The 13,018-nt window shown below is 40.0% G+C and overlaps 1 protein-coding gene across 1 annotated transcript in view; it reads left to right on the top strand.

The window, feature by feature from the left end:
* The window catches only part of Pde1c (phosphodiesterase 1C, calmodulin-dependent 70kDa), a gene marked incomplete in the record, with an annotated part of 467,041 nt that overhangs the window by 104,599 nt on the left and 349,424 nt on the right, over positions 1-13,018 (top strand). Inside the window, 1 exon segment of the mRNA XM_013510635.1 lies at positions 11,232-11,403. Within this exon segment, the coding sequence (XP_013366089.1) occupies positions 11,232-11,403 (172 nt within the window).

Here is a 13,018-nt window from a genome sequence, read left to right as displayed (position 1 = left end):
GTCTTGAACTATCAGATATTAGTAGATATTAAAAAGCTATGATAAGTAAAATAATATGATCCAGTCACTAAAAAGAAGATAGGTCAATTGAACAGAATAACTCAAATAAAATTTAGTATATTTAAGAATGTAGAATGTCATCACAAATTAAACTGTGTTCTTACATTTTGATGAGGGAACCCTTTTTCAGCCCCCTATTATATAGAACATGGAGTGAAATGTTCAAATCTCTGCAATAGCAGGAGGTGGAATTTCTGATAACTTCCTAACACCAAGAATAAGTATATGGAAAGCAACAAAAACAATATGTACCTGACTTATTTAAGAACATTATTGATAGTTTTTTTTGGTTCTGCCATTATTGTCTTGTTTTAACGAGCACAAAGCTCTTCATTGGGAATTTATTACATTCATTTTGATTCCTTTGTACCCCAGCCCCAATTTTTCTGGCCACTGGGAGTTTTAAGAACCTTGTTTTGTCCTCAGAAAGGTGGAAAATGACTACAAACCTGAGCCACAGAGATTTTGAGGACCACTGAATGTTTCCAGTAATGTTTTTTCTTTCCCTTTCCAGAGACTTAAATACCTGTCTTTCTCTGTGCTTTGTAAGACCCTAAATTCTCAGCTTCATGCCAGAATAATCTTTGCGTGTTTTTGTACAAAAGCAAGTTAATAAGCCACTTGTCAGATTTAAATAGAATTACCGCATCACTTTGGATTCTTCCTGCCAGCGGTTTTCCAGGCTGCCTCCATCAGCCATGCTACAGAATGAATCTGTAGTTACTTCTGAGTTAGAGTATTCTTACCTCGTTTTCTTGCCTTCTTGTCTTTTCTCAAGCCATTAAACTTACCTGGCGTTATTCATTTTCCCCTGCAGCCCAAACTTCCTTCTTAAAAGTGCAAACTGCTTCGTGCAAAAAACTTAAGAAAAGGTGAAATAACCTAGTTACAGACAAGATGAACCTTATTTCATAAGTAACTGGATATGCTTTATATTCAGAGGTGCAAAGTGTTTTGCTTAGTCTGGTATATGGGTGTGTTTATTTGCTTATACATAAAATACAGATAGTGTAATATATCACATAGAACTCTAGACTAGGGAAAGGAGAATTTTGGGTCAAAACAATGTTATTTTCTAAATGTATGATATGGGTTATTTGATCTCCTGGACTCTTAATATCCTAGTGCTCAATAATGCTTCAGTAATACTTTGAAGGGTTGCTTTGATGATTGAATAAAGTAACAGAGGTCCAGGCATCAGGACAATGCCCAGCACATGAGAATTACTAAACAGTGTCACGTTGGAATCTGGGCACTTGCTCTCTGGATGGTGTAGATGCTGCTAGCAGAGTTTCTGAGTCTAGAAGATTTAAAATCAGTCTGGAGGGTTTATGGAGTACATGAAAAGCTGTCTTTGCAAAGAGAAAGGAGAGAATTTATGACGGGGACAGAGGAGAGAGAATAGGATGGGCGAATGCAGTAGAGACTGAATTAGGAACGAGTCAGAGGAGAGAGGAAAGCTGCAGTGTGGAGGGGATGGTTGGGGAGGGGTGTGAGGAGCACAGATGAGATGGAGTGGACTCAGTGGAGCTGCTCATCTGCCGCACCTGAGCCACATTATTTTTGGTGCCCTGAAGGCTTAGTTTACTTAGGATTTCCCTCCTGGGGTTTTCGATGTTATTGAAAAAGACCCATGTGACTCTCTCTGTTTCCATATTTTTGCCTCTATTGAGTCAGAAACATTTCATGCTTTCCAAATCAGCTTAAAATAAGTCAGAGTGGGGAAATTTTTATTTTTCACTTTGTCAGAGCAGACCTTTCTGGTGCCCCTAGAGAGTATTCCACCCACATTGTGGAAAATCAGAGGAAGAGTTCTTTTCTACTCTCTCAGAGTTTGAAAAGTTTGCCACAAAGGCTCCCACCCAGCTGACCTGAGACAAACCAATGTAGAGACCAGTTGTGGTCGAAGTGGTAGGGATGAGAAGCACATGGGACTCTGGCTGTATTTTCCTAGATGCAAACACTGTACGAATACCCTGTGTACCAGGCATCTGCTAGGCAGGGCTTTACCTCTTCTGTACCCTATTTTCAAGCTCTGGGTGCATTTGTTTGTCTCAATTTCTGCCCTAAGATTCTGTAATTATGTGGAAATTTCCCCATATTCATGCATGAGTAAATCCAGGGAGGCTAGGGGATTAATATTTATAGGGGTTACACTTGCCTACGGGGAATGATCACTGGCAGATAAACCCTCCTTCCCCCACTTGTCAGAGGGGTAATTTTGAATATCATTCAGGCTCCTCTGAAGACACTGCCTGGGACTGAACAGATGAGACAGGGCAAGCAGGCTTAGCATTAGCAAGACTGAAAAATTTCAGTGGGTTTAGGAGCACCAAAGCCATGTCTAGTAGTCTAGTATCTGGCCTTTCAGTAATTAGGGAAGGTAGATGATGACTTACAGTGTGTGGGACCAGTAAGGGGGGGGGATGGGGATATTGATTCTGGATTGCTTGGTTTGTACTTGAGGAGTTCCCTGATGGGAGGACTCTTCCTGAGGGGGTTGGGGTGACTAGAAAGGGAGTAGCAAAGACAGGGTGACATGAGTGTATTATCAGTTGCTTGGAACAAGGCATGCAGGACAAATGTTATAGCACCACATTTACAAAACCTAGAAATATGGCTAAGATGTTTGAAGTAGTGATAATGGTCTATCTCATGTGTTCCTTAGCTTCCCTTGATATTCCCTGCTTTGCTCTGTCTGCCCTCTTCTGCTTCCTAGAATCACTTCCAAAATAAACTGCTTGGAATGAGCCCTTGTTCCAGGTTCTCCTTCCTGGAAGAAAGCCCACTTCCTATGTTGGAAGCATTTCAAAATTTGTACTGTACTCCCAAGATCCTATTTCTGTCCTGCAGATGATCTGACTATGAGGAACTTGCCCTGTCTACCTGTATGGGTAGCCCCAAGAAGGCCCTGTTTCTCTGTATAAGGTGCTATGTTATACTTATTTTTCTTAATGTATTTCCTGTTATATATTTTTACCTAAAATTGTTGAAATTATTTTTGCCTTGATGTTTTACTTTCACTCTTTGAAAAATAGTTCATTTATTAGTTAATAAGGTCAGCAAGTATTTCCTCAAGTCATGACAAACATCATCATGGGTTCATACTGATAGTTCTAATTCATATCCAACACCATGGATGTGTTCACTGTCTCCATATATTTTAATTTTCATCTGTTGAAGTAAAAGCTCTTGTACCCAACATCCTCCTTATAGTTGCTAATTTTCTGATTCCTATGTTACAGTTTGGGTTTGAAACGTATCCTCAAACTCATGTGCTAATGGGTTTTGGGGGAATGTGACTGGATCACAAGGGCTACAACATTCTTCCATTGGGTTACTCCATTGATAAGATCATAGAAACGTAGGAGATGTAACTGGTGTTCAACCCCTTCTGTTCTGTCTTTCCCTGTTTCTCTCTTGTCTCCCTCCCTCCTTCCCTGTCATGATGAGAGTAGCTTTCCTCTGCCACACCCTCTGCAATGTTTCGGCTTTCCCTCAGCCCACAGCAACAGAACTAGCTGACCATGGATTAAAACCTGTGAAAAAGTGAGCCAAAATAAACCCTTCCTCCTGTAACTTGTTTTTCTTAGGTATTTGCTCACAGTTACAGACAACTAACTAGTAGACCCTACAATATATGTGACATAATTTAGAATTACTATTTTATGATTACCTCTTATAAAAAACTGCCTAAGGGAAATTCAAGAGTTCTTTGCAGAGTGTGTATATGCATGCACTTAAACTTAATCTCTTTGAGGATATACCATATTTAAAAGATATTTGAATTAATTCATATCTTCAATTATGGTTGTTACTAATTTATATATATTTGTGTTTGTTTCTGTTCTTATTCATTGTTAAGATTATTTTTTCTTTTTGAGATGGTCACGCTATGCATTTCAGGCTGGCTTTGAACTCATTTTGTAGCCTAGGCTGGTTCAAACTTGCAATGATCCTCCTGCCTCAGCCTCCCAAGTGCGGGGATTACAGGTGTGCACCACCATGCCTGGCTCAATTTTAGGATTTTAAAAATTCTCTATTGATTTTATTCTTTACTACTAAAACATTTACATTTTTCAGTGGTTAAGAATTGTATACAAATGTGAAGTAATTCTTGAGACTGATCTCCCTATTCCCAACCCATCCTACCCAATGTAGGTAACCATTTCTATGGCTTTTAGTCTATTTTTCTTGTCTTTTTGAAAACATAAGCAAAGATGTTTCCTTTTGTTTATTCAAAAGTCAGCAAATTATAAAATCTCATGTATGCTTTTTTTTACCCACTTACATTTGGAAATCACTTCAGCTTAGAGAGTTCTTTCTTTTTTGAGATACTGGTTAGTGGCATTGTAGTCCAGCATATGAATGTACTATGGCTTATTCACGTGACCACTAGATGTAGTTAGGTTAGTTATAGGAAAATTTCTCAAGAGTGCACAATGAAATATTGGTTATGGGCAGCACAAGGACTTAGGTGTTGCTAAAGGATACTTTAAAAAAACTGACACTAATATAACATGAACTAGGTTAGTTATAGGATAATTTCTCAAGAATGCACAATGAAATGTTAGTCATGGGCAGCAGGAAGAATTTGGTGTTGCCAAAGGATAATTTTTTAAAAACTGACACAAATATAAAATGAGCATGTGTCAAAGATTTCATTTAACTCATTAGTTGATGATGAAATCAATAAGAAATCAGGTGTGGTGGTGCATGCCTATAATTGTAGTACTTTGGAAGGCTGATACAGGAAGATCACAAGTTTGCATTGTATGTGGAGAATTTAGAGAGACCTTGCCTCTAAAAAAGAGGGGAAAGAGTGCTGAGGATGTAGCTCATTACCAACACCCTGAGTACAATCCCCAGTACTGCAGGAAAAAAACTCAGTAAGATATTACAACTGATGTGGAGGAGAACCCAAAGAGCAGACAAATACATAAGACCATTAGGAATGCTGAAAGAAATTTGCTTAATAGTTCTAAAACTGTCAAGACTTATCAGTGTCTACAGGGGAATAATTAGTTGCCTTCTGTGGAACACAGGTTACATTTCTATAGAAAAGAATCATGTGTATTACTAGCAGTTTTCTCCAATTTATGCTACTGAAGACACAAGATAATGAAAAGTGAAGATAGCCCAGGTAGCTGAGCTAGACAGGGTACCCACTAAACATTTTTTGCTCATTTCAAAGTCTTCAAAAATTTTATTTTCTTCACAGTATTTATGAAGGGGATAGGAGTGCAGGCTACTGGCTCTGCTCTGAGTCAGTCAGTGGCTGCCTTGTGTTTTTTTTTGCCTCTTTGAAGTGTCTTGAGTACTAGAATGATGAGATAAAGGTCTCTGTGTGTATTGACGTATTTAACACAGAGCTCTGATGTGTTCACCACTGTGCCAGACTGTTTGGAACAGAAACATAAGTCCCCTTCTATTAGTGATTGCATGTATCAAGGCCACTCATGCCCCAGGTGTAAGCCCATCCAGAAGTCTTCCCATTTTGTCTTGTGTTATTCACCTGAAGCAGGCTATTATCAATCATTTGCCTACTGAAAAAGATTAAAACAGAAATAAAAACTTTCCTAATAATGGCCATATTCCAGCAGTTTCCTGGACCTCACTGGGGTTTATGCCTTAGGACCAGGGTATAGGTGAGACTACATTAATGAGCTCTTATAATTGAACCCTCATGGATGAATACCGAGTTCTACTAAATTACAGCTTATGTCGAATGGGATAATGGCTGGAAAACTCCAGGACAGAAATGGCTTTGATATTTTCTTCTCTTTAAACTTTTACTTCTATTTTAGATTTCTCATTTTTGTTTGAATTCAGTTAGATAATCTTTTCTCACTGCATCATGCTGTGGAAATTTTTTTCTCGGTCATGATAGAAGTGTTTACTAAAATATGGTATTCTCATTTTATTTGTGTATTTGTCTTTTACATGTTTTCTGCTATTTGTATTTTTTAATCTTGAATCACAACTTTCTAGAATATAATTCAAACTCTGGACGAGAGGCTGCTGTGGTCCCAGCATCTTCTGATGGTATCAGTACGCCTGGTTACCCAAACCGAAGCCTCCATCTCTCTTGGTCTTTCTTTATCTTTGTAGCCAATCTGTGACATTCTACTGATTCAATTTGCCTTTCTCTCAGAAGCACTGATTCCTTTGTCTTCAATGTCATTGGTCTTTTCTAGACCAGACATTTTCTCACGATTTGCCATCTTGCGAATCACCCTCTTTTTAGACTCTTGAAGTCCTACTTTATCTGGGGATCACTGATTGTCTTATGTTTTTTGTTTCTGGGACAAAATACTCAACTCCCACAATTTAAAGGAGGAGAGGTTTATTTTGACTTGTGGTTTTAGAAGTTTCAGTCCTTACATGGTGGGCTCCAAGGTGGTAAAGTATGGCAGAAGGGCCTGGGCGGAGGAAAGCCTCTTACCTCATTACAGACGGGAAGCAGAGAGCAAACAGAGGAACTCTAGAGGGAGAGAAACCCTTCTAGGCTACACCCCCAGTGAACCATTCCCTCGGACCAGACCCACCCCCGAACAGCAAATCAGCTACCCCGTAAACCAGTCTCCTCCTAAACATGTGAGGCCTTGGCAGCTGGTTTTTTGATCTGAAACATGGCACTGATTTCCAGCATTTTTTTGAGCAAACACCCTCCTCCTCTTTGTAAGCTATAAAACAAAACAAAGCAGAAGTCATGAACAACCTCATGGGAATAATTGTTCTCAGAGTTCTCCCAGGTTAAGAGAAACCTCAGCCATTACCATTTTTTTAGCCTCCCACAATATTAAGAAAAACAGAAATGCCAAGATAAGTTATAAGATTTGTGTTGTTTTAACTGTTCTCATTTAACAAGTCAATAATTTTAACAGGAGAAAAAAACGCAAAATAATTATGCTTCCTATATAGATTATTTTTTAGAGCAATACATTCAACCAAAAAACCAAAGACCTAAAAGGTGTTTATTTGTCTCACATCAAGAATTTTGGAGGTGGGGGAGACCAGGGAAGCTGTTCAGTTATTAGGGACATAGGTTCTTTCCACTTGTTCTATATATACACAAGATACAGGTTTTGTCACCTCATAGCTACAAGATGGCTGCTGCAGCTATAGCACTACATCCACATTTCAGTATGAAGAATAAGAGAAGGGGGAAAAAGAAAGGCAAAATTTAAAGAGGCAAAGTTACTTCTCTCCTATTAAGTATTTACATTTTTTAAATTAGGAAGAGACACCAGCCTCAGGAGTTTCTGCTTACGTTTCACTGGGCCAGAGTTACAGCACAGAGCTAGCTGCAGCAGCAAGGGGGAATGGGAAATGGGATACAGTATATTGTTTTCTGGCCTCTTTAGAAGAGGAAGGTCAGTGAAAGGGGATCTGGGAATGAATGTTAAGTACCCCCTATTTACAGTTGATACCACAGATTTGCCATTGTGTTTCTGTAGTTCCTGGTATGACTTCTGGAGGCATCATGGCATGTTCACTTGGGACTCCAGTGACGAGGTGCCTCGGGTCTCACGATCTCTCTGATTACTCATTGAGGAAATGGTGAAAAAGCTATTATGAATCCATTAGTGCTTTTAAATGAGTTTGTTGTTTACCAACCATATCTGTATATTCTTAAAAATTACGATGTGTTTTGTGCATGTACCAATTCCCCACAAGGAATGTAAACATTAAGTACCACACACATACTAAAAAATAAACAAATAATAAAAAGTGCTGGAGATGTAGCCAAATGCCAAGGCCCTGGGTTCAGTTCCCAGTACAGAGACAAAAGCTAGTGTTATGTGTATGTAAGACTTTGTTATTTCACCTGCAGATCATGCACCTGGCTTCCTGTGTATTCTCAGAGCCCTTCATGTACTTCCTTGTTTCTGACAGGGCCACTGCTCTACACCACACCAGTCTCCGTTCTGAAACACAGATGTTGCTACAAACTTGATTAAACACCATTTAGTCTTTTTTTTGGTACAGGAGGAATTATAACATAATCAATATTTTACTCAAGCTACTTTATAGTTGGCCCTGCACTCTGCACGCTAAGCTCTCTTTGCACTTTGCTGTTCATATTGCGTGATCTTCCTGCTCCTCCTCACCTGCTGAAGATGCTGACACACTGTCCCTGCTTTAGGTCCACATCATTTGTCATGTTCTCATGTTGCTTTGAACCCTCCTTGGTGAACCCTCCTCTGGCTCCCAGGGCACCTGCTGTCTCTTAGTTATGGTGTATTGCCTACTTTTTTTGTGATTGCTTGTAGGTCAGAGCTCCAAAGATACAACAATCAATTTAAATAAAGACCATGGTAGGAATGATAAACAGCACTCACTCAATACTGACTCTTAACTCCTTTCATATTCCCTCCTGCTCACTCATCTTTCTATTTTAGGGCCTGGCATGGAACCTGACACATTGAGGGAATTCAGTATGTGTTTATAGAATGAAAAATGGAAGGACAAAGGGAAATGTACAGAAAGGTTATTGTAAGGTTTTTATTGAGACCAACTCTAAGAAAACAGGCTGCTGCTTTGGTTCTTCCTGAAACAAGCTATGCATTAACAAATAAGAGATCTTCATTAACACTGAACTAGACCTTCGTTAATAAGGCCAGAGCATATTGGGGTATATAGTTAAGGCTTTTAAAAAAGCTGTCATGAATTTCAGAGGTTTGAGGCATCTGTTTCCTGCCACTAATGTGCTCATGATTTACACACATATTTAGATGGACCCTCCAGAGCGGGATCAGTCATGGCATGGTCATCAAAAGAATCACTTGCAGATCCATGCGTTTCCATGGTAAGGCTTGGGGAAGCACATGAGCTGTTCCCCTTTGTGTGTGAAGTTCTGCGGATCTCAGTGGCAGAGCTGGGGTGATGTCTTCTGTGGTGGGCTGCAGGTAACTGCCCTGGGCCTTGAAAGGGGTCTCCATGTGCACTCAGAACTGTTCTTCACTCGCCTGTCATGTGCATGATGTGAACTAGCAGGCAGTGCTTCTTACTCTTCCCTGTGCAGCATTCACATCCCATAAAGAGCCTTTGCATGACTGAGGAAGAAGCATCCCCTTGGCATAGATAGCAGAAAAAGCCATCCACCTTGCTGTGGACGGACACTGCCCCATGCATTTGCCAATGAGCCAACGGTAATGGGTAATAGTAATAGTAATAGTAATAGTAATACTCTTAGACTATTGAAAATTTTTTCTCCTCATAGACTTTAAAAATAAACTTATTTATTGTATTTAATTGATTTTATTTTTATAACAACTTTTCTTCTGGGAACAGGTTTAGATTTACAGATACACTGTAAAATAGATTTCAAATACAAAATAGATTTGTGAAAAAGTTTTCAAATACCCCACATTTGTTTTCCTGTGTTATTAGATTTTTACGTAAGTATGGCATATTTCTTACAATTAATGAGTCCATATTAATACAGTACTATTAGTTGAAGCCTGTACGTTGTTCAGGTTTCTTTAGATTTTTCCTGACATCTTTTTTAAATTCCAGGATCCCATTCATCGTACCACATTACATTTGACCATTGTGTTTCCTTAGGCTCCTCTTATTTGGGACAGTTTGTCAGACTTTCCTTGTACTTAAGGACATTGACAATTTTGAAAAGTACTGGTGAGGTGTTTTCAGGGATGTTCCTCAGCTGGGATTTGTCTGATGTTCTCCCAATGACTAGACTGGATCTTCTCATAGGTCTTATTGTTCAGGTATGGTGAGGCCCACAGATCAGGAGACACTGCCATTGAGAAGATAATCTGTGATACTTGTAGATCCCAAGTGTGGGGTTCTCCATCATGTCATGGGTGATAACGTGCGAAATCACCTGGTCAGTGATGAGGAGAATGATAGGGGAACAGTGAGCGAGAGCCTTTGTCATGGTTTTTATGGGAAGGAGCAGGGGAGTCCAGATAAACAGGATCAGGATTGGGCTGGTTTAAGTGAATTAGTGGTCTCTGAAACATGGGGGCTCTCTAATACCTAGTTGTCTGCTATCTGTACCCAGGGTGATTAGGGATTTGGAGTTATTAGAGCAGAGGGAGTGGGGCCAGGAGCAAGGAAATCCTGTTAAGGAAGAGGCTGAAGTGCACTCCGGATTGGCCAGTCTGTATTTGAAAAGTGCACTCGGAGGAGGAGAACTCCTGGAGAACTGGCGGTGTAAGTGAAGAGGGAGGCAGGAGAACAACACAGATCAATAGAATTAGCTGTGTGTGGCATTTGTTTGTTTGATTTTTTTTGTTTTTTTTCGGTTCTTGGGACCGGACTTCCTGCCTTTGGGTTTGTTGGGCGGGGGTTTTGCACTGAGCTAAATTCCCAGCCCCTGTGTGTGGCATTTGCATATGGGGCAGATGTTAAAGTATGAGATTTACAGAAGCTAGAAATATGCTGTGTGTTGGGGGGATTATATGTTTTGATGAGGGGGTTGGGAAAAAGAAAGTGCCATTTCCATCAGATCATAGAGGGGTACCTGCTCTTAACAGGAGTTATCACTGTTGACCTTGATCACCTGAATAATCTGGCTCTACTTTTGTGACATGATTTCTGGTGTTGGTGTTTCACATGTCAATCATGCTTGAAGTGTTCATAGAGCAGGATATCAATAGACAGGCAGTGTAGTTTCCCCTGGATCTTGGATACTGCTAAAGAATCAACCTGAGGATGGTGAGTTCTAGTTCTGAGAGGTGAGGTTCTTCCAACTCTAAGTGGAGTGAGGGCTTCATAGAAGAAGTCTTGAGGTTTGGACCTCAGGCAAACTGAGATCATAGCAAACTTGTGTTTGAACATCTCCCATATTTTATACAATGGTTGTGCTTTGTGTACTTCCAGCTACTGAATAAACATCTCAGTAGATACCCAGGGCTCTACCAGGAGTTTGGGCTGGTTGCTCTTCTGTGAAACAGGATGCTTCCATTATGTTTAGCTGTAAGCCAAGATACTCAGTGCCACCTATTTTCTGCTTATATAAGCAAATATTTTTGGTTATCCCAGAAGTTGCTGACCAGTATCTTCTGAAGCCCTCTGATGTCAATGTAGATGGTGAAAAATGTAGAAATCTCCCTATTCTGCTTTTGAACATCTTGAGTGGAAGGCACAATGTGGCATAGTTTGCTGATCGACCTGCACATTCTTTCCCCCCTCATCCTCAGGCTCTAAGTCTCAGAACTGTCTGTGGAACTCCTTCATTGATGGGCTCACAGGGAATGTCAAAGAGAAGCCACGGCCCACGATTGTCCAAGACCCTCGACCTCCAGAAGAAATCCTAGCAGATGAATTGCCACAGCTGGATAGCCCAGAAGCCTTGGTGAAGACATCCTTCAGGTTTGGTGGATGAAAACTCAATTTGTTTCTCATTATCTGTTTGAAGAGTTGTTTCAACCAACTTGGATGCATGGTCAGGATGGCCAGCACATTACTGCATTCCTTTATGCTGAGTAAATTAGAATTGATGAAGGGGTGTTGGAGTCCATGCTAGTTGGACTTCTGGCTGCATTTCCTGAATGTAGTGAAGACCACATCAGTAGTTAAATTGCTACTAGTATTTGATTGTTATTGGCATTTAAATGCTGAGGCAAAGGACTTACTGATATTAGTAATTTGAATCGGATTAACAAGTCTTTTGCTTCCAATGAGGATGACACATTCATATAAGTGCACAGAGAAGAAGTATGTGGTGGGATAGCTCCAGCCGCGTGTCTTTGGAGTCTTTGTTGGGGAAGTTTCCTGGTTTTGAAAGATGCAAGAGCTACTGCTGACTGAAAGGCAGTGAGAATCTTTTGGTGTTGTTTTGCAGGTGCTGTCTACTCTGTTCTTGTTTAGTCTTGTGTCCCTCTGCACAAACTCCTTTTATTTTATTGTACTCCATTTTCTTTCTCCCATTTTTTCTGTGCTGTTGGGGACTGAACTCAGGACCTTTGCCCTGAGCTACATCCCCAGCCCTTTTTTATTTTGAGACACAGTTGCCCTAAGTTGCCCACAGAGGACTCAGACACTTGCTCCTCTGGCCTAAGCCTCACAGAGTGCTGGGAATGCAGTTATGTACCCCTGTACTTGGTTTATACTCAATTTTCATTATAACTTGTCTCTTGTCTTTTCACCCATATTAAATAGAAGTCAATCTGGGTATGGATGTGACCAAAACAGGCAGATAATTTTCCTGAATGGGCCTTGAAACATATGGTACTACTGGTATCAGAATTTAAGATCTAATCATTTCTTCATTTTGCCTTCCCTTTCTCCTTTCTTCCTGTTCATTAATTTTACTTCTCTTACTTTTTTCAGTATGTAATTTTACTTCTCTTACTTTTTTCACATAGCTAACAGAATATGCAGTCTTTACTCCAGAAAATAGTTGGAGTCCATGGAATGTCTTTGAAAAACCTGTGTTCTCTTTTGCATCTACGTGATGTGTGTAAATGCTAGGTAAAATCCATTTCATAGTGAAAAGATTCTTAGCAAAGACTAAATTATAAATGAGTTCTGAAAAGGACTGATGGGGAGGGGTTCAATTTTTCAAACAACATCATGACTACATTGGTGCGATAACAATTCAGGCAGATGTGCTTTTCTTATTCCTAGAAAGGGTTTGGTTATTGCATTGTGACGTTTTGAATAAAATAGAGCTCACTCATAGAGAGAGCCACATCCTACCCATCGGTAAATCTCTCCAAGGGACTGGAGGAGGGGACTTTGAGTGGCTTTCTTGGTTTATGTCTTTTCACCTTGTAGCCAATCTCTTCACATGCAGTGCTCTTATAATTCACTCTTTCACCACTAACCAGGCTCATCATCTTCAATGAACATCCAGAAAGTGACTGTCACAGGAAAACCACCTTATTTGCGTGCCCATCTCTATGACCAAGCTATCACCTTTACATTGCCGTCATGTTTTTTAATAGAGAGAATGTACTGATTGATGGGCCTTCATTTGATCTGC

Source organism: Chinchilla lanigera, unplaced genomic scaffold (genome assembly GCF_000276665.1).
Source record: "Chinchilla lanigera isolate Chin_1 unplaced genomic scaffold, ChiLan1.0 scaffold00009, whole genome shotgun sequence".
Taxonomy (NCBI): Eukaryota; Metazoa; Chordata; class Mammalia; order Rodentia; family Chinchillidae; genus Chinchilla; species Chinchilla lanigera.
The sequence above is the reverse complement of the archived record's forward strand: the minus strand, read 5'-3'. Positions and strand labels throughout refer to the sequence as shown.